This window comes from Desmodus rotundus, chromosome 12 (assembly GCF_022682495.2).
Source record: "Desmodus rotundus isolate HL8 chromosome 12, HLdesRot8A.1, whole genome shotgun sequence".
NCBI classification, from domain to species: domain Eukaryota; kingdom Metazoa; phylum Chordata; class Mammalia; order Chiroptera; family Phyllostomidae; genus Desmodus; species Desmodus rotundus.
In genome coordinates, this window is record NC_071398.1 from 61,794,100 (window position 1) to 61,813,425 (window position 19,326).

The 19,326-nt window shown below is 52.1% G+C and overlaps 1 protein-coding gene across 1 annotated transcript; it reads right to left on the bottom strand.

Annotated features, from left to right (window-relative positions):
* Positions 1-4,801: 4,801 nt before the first annotated feature.
* On the bottom strand, positions 4,802-17,811 carry LOC112314065 (transmembrane domain-containing protein TMIGD3-like). Its single transcript, XM_024570676.3, is given in 7 exon segments — positions 4,802-4,846; positions 4,848-4,873; positions 6,804-6,904; positions 7,606-7,682; positions 9,189-9,526; positions 11,192-11,298; positions 16,964-17,811. Coding segments are annotated over 7 exon segments (1,041 nt in total). The 5' UTR covers positions 17,311-17,811.
* Between the last annotated feature and the right edge of the window lie 1,515 nt (positions 17,812-19,326).

Genomic DNA, 19,326 nt, shown 5'->3' on the forward strand with positions numbered 1-19,326 from the left:
ACAAAAACCAAAAAAACAAATAAAAATAAGTAAATTTTAAAAAATAAGTAAATTTTACTTATTTTTCCATATAAATAAGTAAATAGGTAAAAGTAATATGGGAAACCTGGCCCCAACAGTTAACTGAAAGTACTGTTTTACTAAGCATATAAAGACTAATTAAAATGATATGTTAATAGTACATGAATAAACAAATCAATAGCATAGAATAAAAAGACCAGAAATAGGCCAAAACGCACAAGGAAATTCAGGTATGATGAAGACTGCATATCAAATCATTGAGGGGAAATGGTTTATTCAACAAACGGCATGAGACAAGCCAGTAGTCATGTAGACAAAAGTATAATTGGACCTATTTCTCACTCACTCCTTATACAAAAATAAATTCCAGCTGTATCAAAAATTTAACTGTAAAAAAAATCATTAAAGTACTAGAAGAAAATATGAAAGAATTTAAAAAATAATCTCAGAATGAAGCATGCCTTTTGAACATATGACACAAAGCCCAGAAACCAAGAATGATTGATTGACTTGATTAGGAAATGCCGTTCCTAGGCAAAGGAGACAAAGGAAAAGCCTAGAAAATACTTGCAAAGCTTCTCATTGACAAAGGCTGATTTTCTTAGTATATTAAGAGCTCTTCGATGACTCAATAAAAAAAGGAGGGGGACAAAGGAGAAGGTTTGGGGATACACAGGAAAGGAAACGTAAATGTCTTTACACGTAGGAAGAGATGCTCAACTAATTTCATCATAAGAGAAAGAGTGATGGCAGCTACACTTAGATAGTTTCCATCAGTAAGATTAGCAAGATTCACCGTGTTTGCTAACAAAATGGGCAAGACTGTGGGGAGCCACGGCACACACACGTTACGGGTGGGAGAGTCAGCTGGTACAACTACACGGGAGGCAATGTGGCAATTGCTAACACCGTTTGAAAGTCTATTTCTATGAATTGATCCTACTTAAACATGTGGCAAGTCACCTATGAAGGGGTTCGGAGCGGATGTCCCTAAGGTGCGCCACTTCGGCATGGGGATTATTTTGAGCTGAACGCAACTGAGATCCTGCAGGTTTACGAGAAACTTTCACCTCTCCCTTAAAGAATTTAAATTGAAGCTCTTGCTCACAATGAGAGTTATCACCAGAAGTAGCTGTTTATGACCTATTTCTGTGGCAGGGCAAGCATCCAATTACTGAACATCTGCTCTTCCTATCGTCCCGTGGACAGCGTTCCTCCCCTCTGACGCCCTACGGCTCCCTACCTCACTCCTTAGCTCAGGGTGTCTTCGATACCTCACCTCCCCTTTCTGCCTCTGAACCTCTCGTGTATGTGGGGTCTCTGACTCTCTCGGACATGTGGGGTTCCCGTGTGCCCAAAATTAAATTTGATTTCCTCCATTAATCTGTCTCCTGTCGAAGGGTCGAGGAACAGTCTTCTCTCCCGGGCCCCATGTAATTCTCATTACAGCATTCTTCAAATTGGCTAAAACTTAGTGAGGTTTGTGATACTGTCAGTATCTAAGTATTTGGTGTGTATTCACGGAATCCTCACAAAACCAAGTTACGGTTGTTATTCTTGTCATTTAGATCCAGAAATGGAGGCACAGAGAGGGTGAAGTCACTTGCCTGGGACTCGAACCAGGTCAGCTGGTTTCAGAGCTGGCACTTCTACCCATCATGCTCAACTCTCTGAAATGGTGGCGGACTCAGGAGACCCTCAGTGTCTACTGAGGAGGGACTGGCTGATGAGTACGAGGTAGCTATTAAAGCAGCGGGGGCAGCTCTTTGCTTAAGTTGTGAGAAAAAAGATTTCTTCAAGTGGTATTGCTGAATGAAAGGGGCATGCCGTGGAATGGAATTCTGCATATTCTTTTTAAAAATATTTTTTATTTATTTATTTTTAGAGGCAGGGGTGGGAGAAAAGGGGAGAGAAACATGGATCGGTTGCCTCTTGCACATCCCAAACTGGGGACCTGGCCCGCAACCCTGGCATGAGCCCTGACTGGGAGTCAAACTGGCAACCTTCCGGTTCGCAGGCCAGCGCTCAGTCCACTGAGCCGCACCAGCCAGGGTTGCGTGTTCTTTATTCAAGAAGAAAATGCCTGTGTGTGCGCGCACACACACCCGTATTTGTGTACATTAGCATGTCTCCTGAAGGAAACACTCTTAACTGGTCTCAGTGACGACCCATAACCTCTTTATAAAGGAGGGGCTGAGGGGCAGGGTGCAGGGATGTAGCCTTTCCCTTAAAATCCTTTTGTAACTTTGCACGTTCCCCCCTTGCCTGTCGAGCGTCTTCAGGGGACTGATACCCAGTGCTGCCTTTCCCCATCTGAATTCTGAACCAATCGAGAAATGAGAGAGGACTTGGAAGACAGAGAACCAAGTGTCATCTTTGTTATAAACCGAGTCCCCACGGGAGAAGGCAGTGGCGTGTCCTGACGGTGGGCTTCAGACCGAGACTCCCACGCTGACAGCGCCACACCAAAGCAGGTCCCCTCCCCGCCCCACGACCTAGCCAGTGCTTGGCTGTCCCCACAGGTTTCAGAAGAGGTCACATGCTGTTTGTAAGCTGCACCCAAATGATTAAAAAAGAAAGAGGAAGGACAGAGTAGGTTCGCCTAGTTCCTACCCCCCAACTCCCAGATCACACAGGTCTCCCATCTCCGATGGGGCGTCACTGCGGAATGTCACCAGGGAAAGAATAGGGAGTGGGGAGCAGGGAGCATCCTCCACAAACTTCTTTTAAAAAATATATTCAATAATTTTAAAAAATCAAAGGAAGGGAATTCAAGTTCAAAGGGCTGCAATAATGTACCCAAGGCCTCCAGCTAGTGAGTGGCAGGATGAACTTGAAACCAAAGCCTCTGACTTCAGGTTCCTGGCATCTGGGCTCTGCCACCCCCCTCTGCCCCCACTGCTCCAGAGCACGTGGAGTGGAAGAAAAAGAAAACCCAGACAGGCTGAGTCCCGGCAGGGGCAAGAGAGCATGTTTTCTCTGAGACAGAGCAGCTGCTCCTGACAGTTGGCTTTGGAGGAGACAGTGGAATCAGGGTTTGGTAAAGAAGAGGGCCCGCTGTGGGAGCAAACAGATCTAGGAGAAAGCCCAGTGGGGAAAGAGTCTCGGGAAGAGGCTGCAGCACCGCTGAGCAGCCGTCCCATGAGGGCAGCAGAGCCCCACGAACTCCCTCCTCCCCAGCCTGGCTGCAGCAGGCACCCGCCAGGAGGCCCCCGGCTCACTTTCAGCTGTTCCCAAACTCCGGGCTGGCGGCAAACAATCCTACCAACCCCAACAGCTTTCCAGTTCGGAGCCAGGGCCTTACAGACAGCTGGGAGAGGAGGGGTGGGCCTTGTCCCATGGCCATGAACCTACTTGTACGTGAAAGCAGGCTCACGGTTCTGCCTTCTGTTTTCTGGAAGCTTCCCATTTGTAGCAGCATAGCCCTCTGTTTACAAGGTTCTGTTTTTTTCTCCCTCCCCATCGGGAAAAGTAGTGTGCATAGCCTTGCTGGAGAGCGAAATGAGTGGCCATAGATTGAAAAGGTCTCTGTAGGCAAGGGAAGAAACAAGGCTTAGGAGCCCTGGATCACAGAAGCTGAACAAGCCAGATAAGTAATCTCCTGAGGCATCTGGAGAAGGCTTCGTGTGTCAGTCCGGGAAGATGGTTGTCTGTTCTCTTGCCTGGGGTTGCAGGAGGTCCTAACGGAGCCCAGACTTGATTGCTATTGCGGAGCCCGTGGGCTGGTGGCTCCTCTGTGTAGCTCAGTGCATGGCCCAAGGCAAGGGATTGGGGGTGTTTTGTGGCTACGGGATAAGAGGGCACCTGTGACGTTTGAGCTGAGATTCTGGGAGGAAGGGGGACTGGCTGTATGGACACGTGGAAGATGCGGGAGCAGGTTGAGGTCCACACTCCCTCCCCGTCCCATTACACTGTTGACTAGCTGTGCACTCCCCACCTACACCGAGGGGGGTTCTTGTGTGCGGACGCTGCAGGACCTGTGTTCACGGAGGGCTTCCTGATAGCCCGGACCTACACGCGCTGGGTGTGGGCAGGATGCAGGCAGCACCGCGCTCCCTGTCGCAGCCCTGCTTGGGCCAAAGGGCCACGTGAGCGTCCTGAGCACTGAGACTGCCGGCACCCCCTGAAATGGCAGGGGAGGGGCTACTTGGGGACCGAGGGGAGGGAGACATGCAGTGGGAGCCAGGAGCTTTGGTACTTCGGGTGTTAATGACAATACCACATCACTTGCATGCCCAGCGGCTGACGCCTCGCTCTTGATTTGTGTTCCCTGATTTGAATGAACTTTTCATTTAAGTGTTCGCACTTCGGTTTCTCGTTGATCAAAAGCAGCATCCATTCAGTCTGGTGGCGGGTTCCCCCAAGGACGGCCTTTCCCTGAGAGAGTCTGAGAGGCATGGTCTAGCCTGTCCCCCTTGCTTTGGGTAGGCAGCCCCTAATACCAATTCAGGAGTAAATTGGAATAGTATACTTTAAAAAGAAACTTCTCCAGAAATACTTTTCCAGTGATGTCCCGGGAGAAGTTAGTCATACTTTGGAGTTCATTCAACACCAGTTAGAAATTTATTGGCTCACAAATGAAATGCAAGTGGTTTCCAGGGCCCCCTGGCCGAGATTCTTCCCGCCTCGTGTGTTCTCCGACTGGCCTTGCTCAGGCGCGGCCTGGTGTAGCCACTCTGACTACCACAGTTCTTACCTAGCTGCGGTTGTGAGCCGGTCGTCACGGTGATTCTACTGGAGCCTCACTTTGCTTATAAACTAAATAAAAGAAATCTTCAAGTCACATCTGTCCAGTTTGAGCCACTTCCTGTGGGGCCAGGACATGCACGGAGGGGCTTCAAAGAGTCGTTTACTTCATCAGAAACAAAAAGGAAACATGGAGTTGAGATCTAGCGCCTACCCCTGCGGAGCCTTCCTGCAGCCCAACCCGCCACCTCTCTCGCCAGGGCTTCCTGGGCACTGAACACCAACGTTTGTTTTCAGGGCCGAAATCAGAGCCGGTCGGGCGGTCAGTAGGAATGCTTGGTGCCCAGGCTCTGGGGTACGAATGCTATGGGGCTCTGTCAGAACCCATAACTGCCAAAGCCAGACGCGACCTGGGTTCAGGCTGCCACGCTTCCACTGCCCGAGCAGGAGGAAGCGGGTCACGCGCCAACAGGCTGTGCTACTCCTTGCTAAAATGGCGTAGGGTTGGGGTCCTGTGCCACCATGTCCTCGTGTCTCTCCTTTACTCACTCTGGTTGACAATTTTACTGTGCGTGTGTGCGTGTGCGTGTGTGTGTACGTGTGCATGTGCGTGTGGTAGCCTGTCTCCCACCCTCTCGGTACTATGAGCTCCATGGAGACACAGGCTATTTCCTTCGCTCATCTTTGCAGCCCCAGCACCTAGCGTGGCCCCTGCCTATTGAACGAAGGAATTGAAGGTATGAATAAAAACCCTGGGGCGTGTGAGAACGGGGTCCTCAAGGATGGAAGAAGAAAGCAGGCCAGAGAAGTAAAACAGTCGCCCATGCCGTTAAAAAGGTCATGTTTTCAGTGATGATGGTTTTTGCAAAAACCTGGACTACGATTGTGTCCCCATGGGCAAAACAGAGAAAGATGTTGCTTTGTCACCTGTATGGTTCCCCAAGCTCTTACAGGACAAAAGACCAGGAACGCTGGGGGAGCCAGGACTCTTGTTTCTCAGGGCTCCCGCTGTGGCCACAGGGCCAGATTGTCACAGGGAAAGCATGAGACCTGTCCACCTTAGCTTGGAGGTTCAGATTTTTCTGGCTGTTTCATTAACAAGAGTCTCTAGGTCTGTTTCTCCCATTCTCTGAAATGTTGTTTTTCTACATTTTCATAGCCAGAGGGGGCTGGAGTCTCTTTTGTAATTATACCTACAGTCTCTCCATCGCTCAAGTATTTCTGCGACTTCTGAGCATTTAAAAGAAAGAAAGAAAAACTACTGGCCAAACAGTGGTATTTGCGTCTGGTGTTCTTTCTACCCTGCGTGTACTTGAGATGCTCGCAGAATCCCCATGTGGTGGCCTTGGGGGCTTTGGTTTCTTGGATGCCGCCCCAAAGGAAAGGTGGACAGATCCTCACTGGCCCCCCTGAAGGAAGCACCTGTTCTCTGTTTGGGAGGGGGAGCCCTCCAGGTCAGGTAGTGTGGGGCACAGAGCTCAGGGCAGAAGAGCCAGGGAGCAAACCTACCAGAGGTGTGGGGATCACAGGAGAAGCTTGGCTGGTTTTCTGGCTTCTACTCAGGCCTTTACCTGTAATCGCCCAAAGGCAGGAGAAGGCACACAGCTTGAAGGCCGAGCCTCCCAGGGCCTGGGACTAGGGTCGCGGCCCTCAGGCATCTCCTCTTCCCCTGCTGACCCTTCTCAGGGTGACCTTTCTCTGTCTGCTCCCCCAGGGGCCCCAGAAGCTCCGTTGTGGGGAGGCTTGGCTTCTAGTCCCTCCAGGTGAACAAAACGTTTCAGTCAAGGAGTAGGGCTGCCTCCCAAAGTGTGCGTGCGGGAGACAGGCGCCCTGCAGACACGGAGCGGGCATGGCTGTCTTGGGCCTCCCTCCTCCCTCCTCTGCACAGCCCTCTGCTTAGGAAGGATCCTAGGACAAGGCCCTCTCTGTCCCCTCTCACAGTGCCTCGGTCACTGTGAGGCAGAGTCTCTCCAGGCTGCTGGCTGGCTGTGTTGGATCCCAGGGTCCAGCCAACAAGAGGAGGGTCACTCTCACTCACTGGAAAGCTGCTCCTCGATCCCTTTCCATTCCCGTCCCCTCCCCCAGCCGCTGCTCACCTCTCCTGGCTCTCTGACTTCTCCTCCTTTGGAACAGATGACTGATTATAGAGATGATCCCCACCACTGTGACCAGTACACAGAAGATGAGGATGGACATCCTGGAAGGAACCACAGACAGTTTTGTGTCCCTTGGAAGAAACCACCTTTGGCTCTTGACGCAGGATCCCCTAGTCTGAGATCAGCCCCTCTGCCCCATCCCGGCCCCCAGCCAGCTCCTGGCCCCCACCGTCCAGAGCATACTTCACTGGACCCGGGGCGGGTGTCGGACTGCGTGGGGCTGAGCCCCTTCCTCGGAAACAAACCTGGGACCTGGAGTAGACAATCCAGTCTCAGACCGGCTAAGCCTTTGAAGGGTGGACATGAGCTCAGCAGTTAGGTATGGGTATCTATCTTCTCCCAGGGCAAAAAAAAAAAAAAAAAGAAGCAGCATAAAGGGCAGTACCGGGGAGGGGCGAACGTGCCACAGCAGCAGATAGGCGGCACAGGTAAAGCCCTGCCGATGCCCCTGGCGGTCTCGGAGGGCCCCGGCCACTCGCCCGCCCTTGCATTTACTGGACGGTGCTCTCTCCTTATGATGAACTCTCCTTTCTCATGAAAACAGGGACAGGGCAGTTCTGCTGCTTTGACCAAGATCCCTCCACTATATCCTTTTGAAAGAAACCAACTGGTCATGTTGAAGAGACCAAGCTGCAGTGGAGGACACACGCAGCTTAGAGTGGCAGGTGCAGGCCAGAGGTCTTGTTGGGCGGTTGCCCCCTCACGCCCCGCCCATGGGTTTGTCTCCTAGGTTACCGCTCACCTGGAGTGATCAGCCTTGTGCACAACTCTGGGAGCCCTGCAGCTTCTGCTCTTGTTCCCTGATGGGAATGCACCAGAAAGGATTTGTTGAGAGTCGAGCAAGGCTCATTCCCAGGCCCACCCTTTGCCTCTAATCTCTGCACCTCTGTCTGTCATTCCCCAATCCGCAGAGAATGGGTGATGCTAGGTGATGCAGGCAGAGACACCAAGGACAGCAGTGTGTCCCCACACAGAGGTGACAGCCGAGGGAACAAGTGGGGGCTGAAATCCAGCCCCCACTCTGCTTGCTGAGACACGCCCTCTGCCCCTGACTGGGCTCCTTGCTCCAAGTGGAGGGGGCACCTTTGCAGCTGGGCATGAAAGCCCTGGGCAGCCCTGAAGCAGCCCCTGGCGAGAGAGCCCCAGGCTGAAGGCTCTGGGAGGGGACACCAGAGGCTTGGGAGGGCCAGTCCTGTCCTTACGGAGCTGGTCAATAGGGGGCACAATTGCCACCTCGTGCTTCTGATAGCTACCAAAACCCAGTGGGAAGAGTTCCATCATGAGCACCCACATTGCCAAGGTCAGGTGGGGGGTCTGTGTTTCGTTTAAACTAAGGAGCACATGTAGATGGGACCTCTCTCATCCTGAGCCTACAGCTGCACCGTGACAAAAAGCAGAACCGCACGAAGCAGGAATGCCGCAGGTGCGGAGGATGCCACGCATGCAGCGAGGTGCCTGCGGAACACGGGACCCACTGCTCGAGTGTGCTCAAGGCTCTTTCCAGCACCAGGAGGAGCCTGGCCATGGCTCCCCTCAGTCCTCTGGCTTGTTTTCCTGCTGGCCTGGTGCTCCGGGTCATGGTAGACAGACACCCCTTCTAGAAATGGAAACGATGAGGGGCCATCAGAGAAAAAAAGGAAAAGCCCAGCGCTTTCCATAAGCTCTCTGCCTGAGAGACAGGCCGCCTGGTGTAAGAAGGTTCTGGCATTTGACAGACGAATTCTGTGAGCCTCTGGAGACCCTTGGCTTCGCTCTGGCTCTGGAGCAAGAAACTGGCATAGGTGGACTCCCCCACCTCCCGACACCCACCAGCAGTCCCTGGTATAAACTGCAGGCCTTCAAACAGGACAGGTGCTGACCAGTTTGACCGGGATATTTGTCCCTGTGAGTTACGAAATTGTCTAAGTGGGCAGTTTTGGGGGTACTCATCCAGGTGCCTGGGTCACATTTTGCTGCCGCAATCACCTCTCAAGAAACCAGTCTTCAAGATTCTAGACCTGCCAGGCCGGCCACGGAGCACAGGGACTCCATTCCAACTTCAACACCTTTCCTGACCAGCAGCACAAAGCTCTCACACTGCCTGCCCCACGGGCCTCCCCAGGTGCCAGGAGCACCCCAGGGTCTGGGCACCCACCTCTCCCCCAAGTCCAAGCTAACCCCCGGCACCACCAGCAGCCACCATACTCTGGAGTGGAGGAGAGAGCAGACAACCTTGGAGGGACCTGAGCTGGTGCCCACGGGCTTCAGAGGGCATTTCCCAATGAACAGCCACCACTGTGGGGTACCCCCAAGGAGACCCCTGGTGCTCCCCTTACCCTTCACAGGCCAGAAGTCGCTGGCATAGGCTCCTCTGCTATCACTCACAACCAGCTCGGTGAAGTCCATGTCATCCCTGGCAAAATCCCGCTGGATGCCACACCAGTACCAGCCCGCGTCCTCCCTGGTCAGGCAGGACACAGTGACAATGAGCTGGTTCCCCGTGTCCCTCAGGGCCACACGGCCGGTGCTGTTGGGTGTGAAGGCGATGATGTGGCAGTAGTCCCGGAAGTAGCCTCGGCACCAGTACTTGGGGTGGTCCTTGTAGTGGGCGTCATAGCTGCAGACAGCAGACGCTGTGTCCAGCACGAAGCTTTCCTTGACCTTGTTGTCCATGACCATGGCTTCTGCCAGAAGACACATGCACAGAGAGGCGGGAGAGGGTGAAGGGGGATAAACTGTGATGGCAGGAGACTTGGCTTGCGGTGGTGAACACACAATATGGTGTACAGATGATGCATTATAGAATGGTACACCTGAAACCTGTATGATTTTATGAACTAATGTCACCCCAATAAATTCATTAAAAAACACACACACATGCTTGAAAACACCAGTTTTCTTTTAAACGCATTGCAGCTCCTGCCCTCCCGGAGGAAAGGTAATTAAAGCGTGGGAGGCTGATCCTCGCCTGTTTGGGGCGGCACCCGTTTATGGGCTAAGAAGCACGCTCTAAAATTCATATGTTGAAATGCTACCCCCAGTACTGCAGAATGTGACCGTATGTAGAGGCAGGGACTTCACGGAGGCAATTCAGTTGAAATGGAGTTGTGAGAATGGGCCCTAGTCCACCATGACCTTTGTCCTTATCAAAAAGGAGATTAGGACCCATGGCAGAGGGAACGACCATGCGGGGACACAGGGAGAAGGTGCCCCTCTGCAAACCAAGGAGAGGGGCCTCGGGAGAAGCCAAACCCACCGAAACCTTGATCTTGAACTTCTAGACTCCAGAACTGTACGGAAATACATTTCTCTGGTCTAAGCCGCCCAGTCTGTGGTGACTGTCACAGCTGGCCCAGCCAATCAACACAGCAGCCCTGGAGGAGTCTTCTTTTTCCCCGGGTGAAAGGTGCATAAAATGTGGACCCCCTCTGCAAGAACTGAGGAGGCCTCCCACCGTGGCTATGCGGGAGGCTTAAGGAGCCTGAGGCCTACTGTTTGTAGATCTCTGCCCCCAGCACCCCTCCACTTTGGACACTGAAAATGAAAGCGGAAAGGTTCAGGGTGTCTGCTGGCTGCATGGGGCTGAAAACAGAGGGAGGCAGGCTCTGTCCTTAGGGACCAAGAACTTCTTATTTCCTGCCTGCAAGACCAGTGTGAGCACCCCTGTCACCACAGGATATTGCACAACGAGGAAGTCATGCGAACCACATCCAGCTTGACCGTGGCTGGAGAAGTGACCAACTGAGGAGAAGAGATGGGGGCAGCAGCCCCTCCATGTCTCAGCCTCCAGATGTGGGCCAGGCTCCCCTCAAATGTTGTCCCCAATGTAGCTCACGGCGAGTGGGACCATCCTACAAAGCAGGCTCTTGTCCTTGATGGCGATTGATAACGTATGATCTTTTGTCCTCACACCAGCCTCATGAGGAAGATGGTGCGGTGCTCAGTTTACAGGTGGGGACGCTGAGCCGGGGACATGTAGCAATTCTCCAAGTCCACGCAGCTGGAGGGCAGCGGAGCCAGGGCCGGCCCGGCCTCATCTTCGGAGTCAGCGAGGGGCAGAAATAGGAAAGACCCACCCTAATATATCTGCACACACATTTGTAAGGGGATAAGAGGAACCTCAACTAAAAGAGAAAATACAAAGCCCTCATTTAGGCCGAGGGTTTGTAATTCCCCACTGCCCTCTAATCAGAGCTAAGAACAACTATTTTGGACAAGATCTATTTTTGCCTCCTTTTATTTCCCCATCCTGCTCCTTCCACGGTCCGAACTACCAAGTAGGGGAGGGGAAGGAAATGCAGGCCTCTGGGCAGTTGGGAGAGCTGACGATGTCCTTCCCCATGTCTTACCTGAAAAGACAGTCAAGGAGAGCAGAATGAAGAACCCCATGACTGGATGGAAACCAGCCTTCAACTGGAAGGGCAAGTTGTATCCAGGGGTCTCAGGAATCCTGGGTCTGTTTAAGGGAAACAGATATCTTTGAGCTTAATACGGTTTTGCCCTGTAGGGAGAAACCAGGGACAAGGGAACGACCAGTTAATCCAGGCCGTGTGACCACGTACGTTGTCCAGGCTGTGCACTGCATGGGCACCTCATCGGAGAGACACCGTTCATGGAAACAAACTACAGAATCAAGTGGAGCAACTGGGAAAATTCTGGCTTCCTGGCAGACTCCAAACAGGAACGGAGATTCCCATCCCGGTTAAGACACAAAGCCCTGCCCCCACACACCACACACACTACCAGAAGCACACACGCGTGCGTGCAGCTGTGCCTTGCCCTGCTGACGTTCCAGTGTCCCCAGAGGCCATCTGTGTGGCCCATCCACCACGATTCCCCAATTCCTCTTTAGCTGTGAGGAAGCTCATAAGGAGACTCCTAACCTCCCTGACTCCAGAGTGAACGCGTGGCCTCACTGGGGCGGGGTTAGGTAGGGGTGGACCACGAAGCTGTCGGGAGCAGACGTATCCTGCAACGGCAGCATGTGAGCAGGCCCACAGGCAGCCAAGGAAACCAGTCCCTTATCTACAGAAGAGGCCCAGGGCGCCGGCCCGCTAGGAGTCAGACTGGCAGGAAGTCGGGCCATCCTCTCTACCAGTAGCCCAGACCACCAAACAGCACCCCTATAAACAACTAGCCCCCAGCTGCCAGGGCTTGATGATAACAGACAGCTTCCCTCATTCTTGTCCAGCTTCCAACTTGGGACCGACCGGAGAAAGTCAAATGGCCCCGCTAACCAAGCACACAGGAGGCCCCCCTGTAGTTAGCCCGCCAGCAGCCGCCCCAGGACATCAGCCCCAGTGTGGTACCCTGAAGCCTCCCTGTCTCCCAACACAGAGCGTCCCCACTCCCCTGCCTGCCTTGGAATCTCCGCCCGGACTCAAGGGACGGCGACTGACTCACTGGCTGCAGTAAACTCGGAACAGATAGCCTTTGCTTTTCTCATTTAGTCTTTATCCATAGTTGACTTGGTTTTTTTAAAATTGGATAAATACACCCAGCTACTTAACATCTATCTTTGTTCCAGTGAAACCATGCGTGGGCAGAGGAAGCAACCTCGGTTTTGGCAGGGTGGTCATTTCACTCTCTCCCTTTAGAATAAAGCCCAACAGCTCCCCTTTGCTGTTGCGCAGAGGGGAGCTAGCCAGGAGATAAGATTCAGGAAAACCCCGTGACGTTATCTCTCAACCTGAAACCTGGGTGTAACTCACCACTTCTACCCAAGCTCCTCACGCATGATTCTTGGTTCATCTTTTCTGAGTTCACCCCAAAGGACATTTTCACTTTAAGGGCTTCTTCTGGATGGGTGGAGCACCTTAGCTCAGGAGATGTGCATTTGACCAAAAAAAAAAAAAAAAAAAATCAACTCCACGAGGAAAAGAAGAGAGGAGAGGAGAAGAGGAGAGAAGAAAACAGTGCGTTTCTGAACCTCAGGGGCTACAGCTCTTAGGGTGACATCTGATGACCCAGGACAGACTGCTGATTTGTTCTCAGGGAAATGATCCCTTTAAATCAAGTTTCCAAAAAGGGCCGGTGCTGAGTGTTGCTATAGCAACGAAGTTCGAGATTGTAAATTAAGAAGCTTGTGTGAAGATCACCAGAAACTGAGAACTAACCAGAACTTCCCTCAGGTTGCCCCCTGGGCAGAACAGTGGGCCAGGGTCACCGGCAGCCCCAGAGTGGACCCAGGGCCTGGTCCTGGAGGGACATTTTAACTAAACACAAAAATTAACTAGGATGCAAGCCTTGACTCGAATAAGGGAATACCACTAAGAAAAAAGCCAGAGAGTGCGTGGAATTCTTAAGGAAAAACATCCCCCCAATGTTGAAGGGAGTGTGTCAGGAATAAAGCCACCCCCCACTCCCAGGGACCCGCAGGAACTGGGGGGCTGTGTTCATCTTCTGCCCCCAAGATGTGATTGTGAGTGATGCCAGGAAGTGGGTGGGTGGGTGGCTCGGTGGGGTGATGCGCTCAAACCTCCCAGATAGTGTTGGCTCTTCCTGGGGTGACAGGAGGGGGACAAGGACCCTCCCCTGAGATGTTAACCGGATGAACAGGGTTACCAGACTCCCGCTTCAGAGAGGGGTTAGGACAAACTTTGAGGACTGGCTACGAATTCATGGTTTTATTCATTTCAGTGCCACCTTGAATCTCCAAAGCCACACTCCGTGCTTGGGTGATGTGACTTAAACTCTATGCCTGCCTAGTGTCCCAATTAATGAGAGACCAACACTAGTAACTAAGAGGAACCCCCCCCCACCAGCAGTCCTAGGGTGTATAAACAGTAGCTTGACCCTATGAATCTGCTAAATGTACATTAGGTGAACTTGAGAGTTTGGACTTTGGAAAAGTTCCAAGTCCCTCTTCATGTCTGAGAACAGGTGGTGAGAAGCTGGGGTTCTCTCATAAGGCAGAGGTGAGTTTAAATCCCAATTCTCCTACTTGTTAATTGTGTGACTCTAGAAAAATTACCTGACGCCTCTGTGCCTCAGTTCTTTTGTCTGCAAAATGTAAATAGTAATACCGGTGATACCTACCTCAAAGATGATCAAGACCGAAAAAGATAATGTATGCAAAGTACTTAGTCCACAGAAAATACTCCCCGTAGAGTAATTATGCAGCGTCTCTTGTTGCCCCGCCCCCGCTACCCCTCTCACCATGAAACATCAGAGCTGATACTAGGACTTCACTCAAGAGGGAGAATCATGCTTTCTCCCTCCATCAATGAATGGACCGTAAAGTTGGCAAGTGCTCTGATCAGCCCAGGTAAAAAAGGAGCAGAGTGTTTTGAAGCAAAGGGCGAGGTGGCCAGGATTCACACAGATGAACACGCCATGTGGCTCCAGATGGCCAGCAGGCTTCGAGCCCCAAGTGACCCTGACCCTCATCAAAGAGCTACACAGAAGGTGGCTGTCATCTTTTATTTACTCAAATACATTTACACACGAATTCGGTAGTTTAAGTACCCCCTTCAACTGAGTCCCCTCCTTCTGTTCCCACCATCTCCCAGGCCTCTGCTGAGAGCCAACTTCTCTGCTTAGTTCCACTGTGGAGTGGGACTGCGTCACCATCACACAGGTGTGCAGCCTGAATGGGGCCTTTGGTTAAGTCGATGAGGAATCCTTTGGATTCTGTGACTTCTGTCTGAGAAGGAGGAACGCAGGCAATATTAACAATACAGCATCCTCCTCAAGTTGGACATCAGAAAATTGAGTTAGAGAGGCGAGACAAAACAGAGAAATCAAATTTGAGGAAGAGGGTAGTAGAAGAGGTATATACCTGGAGATAGCCGGCCAAATGCCCCTCACACCCGCGGAAAGAATCAAGGATGTGAAAGCCCTCGGCCCAGGTGCATTGGGCCTAAAGAGTGCGCATGGATGTTGAGTCTGAAGACCAGCGAGGCCGTGGTCTTTCATGGATAACTACTAAGAAATCTGTTCAACATCTGAGTCCAGGGATTCAGAGGGCTGGCAGGTCACACAGGCTTTGAGGATCACGAAGTAGGTCTCCTTGAACTTTTTTATTTTGAAAGCGTAGATGATAGGGTTCATCATGGAGTTCGCGTGGGACAGCAGGATGCCCAAGTTCACCACCACTTCTGGTACCACCTCCCCCTTGAAGTGGATGACACAGTTGATGATGGATAAAGGCAGCCAGGACAAAACAAACAGAAAGAGAACCAGAAACAGAGACTTAGCTGTCTTGAACTCCCGCCCGTAAAATGCACCTGTCTCTTTGGAGCTTGAAGAGCTCTGGTTGAGTCGGTTGCGGATGACACAGAAGATGTCAATATAGATGGTGCACATGGCCACGAGGGGGATAAAAATCCAGGTGAAGAAGCTGAAGTAGACCATGTAGTCCATCTTCATGACGGCGAGGAATTTGCAAGGAAGCAAGGTCACATTTCCGGGCGACCCTGAGGACGTTTTCTTGTTCCAGCCAAACATGGGGGTCAACCCCACCAGGAATGAGAGCAGCCAGCAGAGGCCCAGGGCACACCATATTCTTCTTTGCGTGGTGACCCTCCTGTATCTGTTGGAATGGAAGAGAGTGGGTGAGTTCGCAGCATTTGCTAAGGGATGGGGGGGGAGAGAGCTGGTAAGGGGAGGGGGGAGAATGTTGGTGTTCCGTGACCATTTCCACAAAAGTCTGCTGGATGTGAAGACAAGATGAGCAGACGATCATTCAGGGAAAATCCATAAACTTCTCTGGGGGACCTTTCTAAAGAGGTACGACCTGTAAGGGATCAGGAGGTCACCTAGACTCGGGTACTTGCACGCTCTACTCACAAGTCCATTTCTACCCCGAGAATTCTTCACTTCCTGGGAGGTCGGCGGGACCGCCTCCCTGGTGGGAATGATCTCAAAGCACGTTGCCTGCACTGTTTCCAGTGTAGTGTTTGTTTGTTGGTACCAGTGTCCTTTAATTGTACTCTGCCTCCCCCACACCCCTTTCCCCCTTGAATGCCCTGCTTCTGCTCTTGCACTGACACCCACACTTGGTCTGTGAGTGACAGGAAGCCATGGTGTCGGGAAGGTCATGTTGAAATGCTTCCAGGACCATCAAAGCCTCATCCAGGGAGAGTCACCATTTCTCCTTCAATCACCCTTCCTGACAATGTTCTCCAGACTGCAAGCAGAAAACTCACCATAAACCGGAGACATTTTTTAGGATAACCTCCATTTCACTGAGGACAATAGTGAAACTAAATGGTATAGTTTTCTTGAGCACAGACTGTGTGCCGGGCCTTTTTTTCTAAGAGTCTCGCATGTGTTCACTTGCTACATGGAGGAAGGTGCGATTGTTGTCCCCATTTCAGAGGTGAGAGAAGGGAGTCGGACAAGTAACTTGTGCAGGCCAGCAGTGGTGAAGCTCAGACTGCGAAGGGGTAAGGCTGGGTCCAGAGCACGCCAACCGCTATGCAGAGATGAGGAACTGGGGCAGAGAAAGTTGTCACGTGCCCAAGATCAGATTTCAAGATCTGGGATTGGAACTCAGGCTTGTTTGTATCAAAAGTTCCCCTCTAGCTCTTTCCCCAAGAGAAGAGAGGAGAAACGTGAGACCGATGTAGTCAGGACACCTGGGGAATTGGATTTCTCCATTTGGCCATCCGTTCTGTTCACTTGGTCACGGGCAAGAGCATTATTATTTTGTGCAAGGGAGAACTGTTTGGGTCTCCTGGACGTGGAAGGGGAATCAAAGTGAAAACAACTTTAAAATAACCTATATTTGCAGAGAACAGAAGTGCAAGTTTATCTCCTCTTATTCTTATCTGTCTGTTCTTTATCTCATCTAGTAGGAGTCTATCATTTCTGAAAGTCAAGAGCATTTTTTACTCATTAAAGTTGCATCAGGCTTTTATCACCATTAGCTCCTCTGGCTGATAGAGCAGACACTCCCTTAGCCATTTGGGGGAGCAGGAGGGTTCCTTGTTTCTAGTTCCTGAGTCTCACAGCTCATCATTGCTAAACCCCTCACACAGTAAATGGCGAAAAGAGCCTCTTTCAAGAGGCCAATTTGGATTTGTTTTCACTCCAAAAGTCTGGGGTCTGGACTTTGTAGCCCCATTTCCCAGGCACCCCTCTCACGGCCCCACACCACCCCTCTTTGCGCAGGTTACCTGACCGTGAGCTTGACCCGCAGGTATCGGTCCACAGCAATGGCCAGCAAGAACAGGATGGAGGCGTGCGTGAAGACCAGCAGCAGGCAGGTCATGAGAAGGCAGCCGTAGAAGTGAACGGTGATGCCCAGGCTGATGACCACAGCCAAAGGCATGACCAGCACCCCAACGGCGATGTCCGCCAGGGCGAGAGAGACGATGAAATAGAAGGTCGTGGTATGCAGGCTGGGGTTCAGCTTGACCACCCAGATGACCAGCATGTTGCCCACTATGGCGCAGAGCCCGATGACAGCCTCCGCGGTGATGTAGGAAATTCTGACCAACGAGTCGGTGCTGTTCACAGCCATCTTGGTTTCCCCGAGGAGCCTCCCCAGGTGACAGGCACTCAAATAGGACCCGTGTGGGCCAGTGAGTGCCCGGTCTTGCTGGAGGTCCAGGTGCAGCAGTGGCCGCCTCAAACTCACAGCTCACCCATTCCTTCTCGTCTCTGCTGGGCGTGCTCTCTGACGGCCCCTCTCCTTAGAGATAGCCCATCACAGGGCAATCAGTTCTGGCCCCTCTGCCGGCCACACATCCCAGGTTCCCGAGAGCCTGGAGGACAGGTCTCCGTGGGCTGAATCTGAAAGAGCTGTGGCGCTTAGTTCCCCAGACAGATGCGCTCAAGGACTCCGCCTTCCCCTGTCCCCGAGGGCTAATGAAGCGCCATCAAGATAAGCAACGCTCTTCAGGGGTGTTTCAGGAAGTGAGATGAGCCAAGAGGAAGCACAGAGCCAGGATCGCTCAGCGAGAAGGTGGAAAGAGCAGAGGAGGGGGTGTGAGAGGCAAGGAGGAGGCTCAGCATTCCTTCACTTGGACCGGATGCCAGCACATCACAGGGCGGGAGAGGAGCTGGGAGTGCAGGCGACACACTGGCGTAATGGTCTGGCTTTCTGCTGGCTTAGCAAAAATTCCCAAGACAAAGAGGGAAACAGAGACGTGGAGGGACAAGAAATAGACTTTGCTGGCCAGCCCCTCACCATAGCCAGAATTTACTCTTCCTGGTGCATGTAGCATAGAGACCGACTGTGTGTGAGCCTCCAAATTCATAACAGAAATCTCAAGATGATAGTATTCGGAGGTGGGGCCTTTGGGAGATCAAGTCATAAGGATGGAGCCCTCACAATGGGATTAGTGTCCTTATAAGAGACCCCACAGAGTTCCCCCGCCCCTCCCACCAACCATGAACCACGAAGTGGGTCCTCATCAGACACGGATTCCACCTGTGCCTCGATCTTGAACTTCGGAACCTCTGGAACGGTGAGAAATAAATTTCTGTTGTTTATAAAGCACCTACTTTTTGTGGGCACAGCTGGAACCCAGCCTTTGTATCAAAGATTTTTGCCAAAGCGACAAGCTGAGATTCTCTGCTCAGAGGAGCAAAAACTCAGCACCTCCCGTAGGCATCAGGGCTGCCGCCCCTCCACCTCCCCTTCCCAGCCCACACCCCACCACGCCCTCACACGGGGAACTACGTGGGTGAGATCTATGTGAGGCACAGCAGGACAGCAGGGCGACTGGGCCGCACAGAAAGGAGGGAAAGCGCACTGTGTACACGTGATCACATGGCACTCCCTCCTCCCCTCAGGCCCCAAGCCCTACCCCCACCCTGCAGTAACAGGTGTCTTCTGGCTGGGAATCAGAGCAGCTTTCTCTGAAGTTGCTCACCTGGTCTCACCTTCCAGGAACCAGACCCTCAAAAGCAATTGCTATTTGAGGGCCACCTAGTTCAGTTGCTTCTCAGTGCCACCCAGATGGGCTTCATTTATTGTTGATTTTAAAGACAGAGAGGAAGGGGGGGGGAGAGAGAGAAACAGAGGGATAGAGAGAGGAGAGAGAGAGACGTCAATTTGTTATTCCACTTATTGATATACTCATTGGTTGATTCTTTTATGTGCCCTGACCAGGGATCAAACCCACAACCTTGGTGTATTGGGACGACGCTCTAACCAAATGAGCTACCCGGCCAGGGCCAAAGGGGTTATTGAGAGAAACAGTTGAACCTAAGCCCACACAGTGGGTTTAAGAGTTTGTCATGTTTACCTTAAGGCACCAAGCTATGTACAGCCAAAAATAAAATTCAGTGATAACCAAGTGCTGTTCTGGGGCTTAGAGCTGCCTGGGCTGGGGCCTGTCAGGGTCTTTGTTAGCGGTTCTGCTTCTTCATCACCCACTGATCCCCGCCGCACCCCAGGCGGGTCCACATCTGTCTGAGCACCTTGCTCATCCCTGCAAGACTCGCCCTGTCTCCCTGAGCAAACGCCCGCCCCAGGCCTCTCTGACTGCTTTTCCTGGCTCCAGCACCCTCCAGCACTAACTGTGTCCCC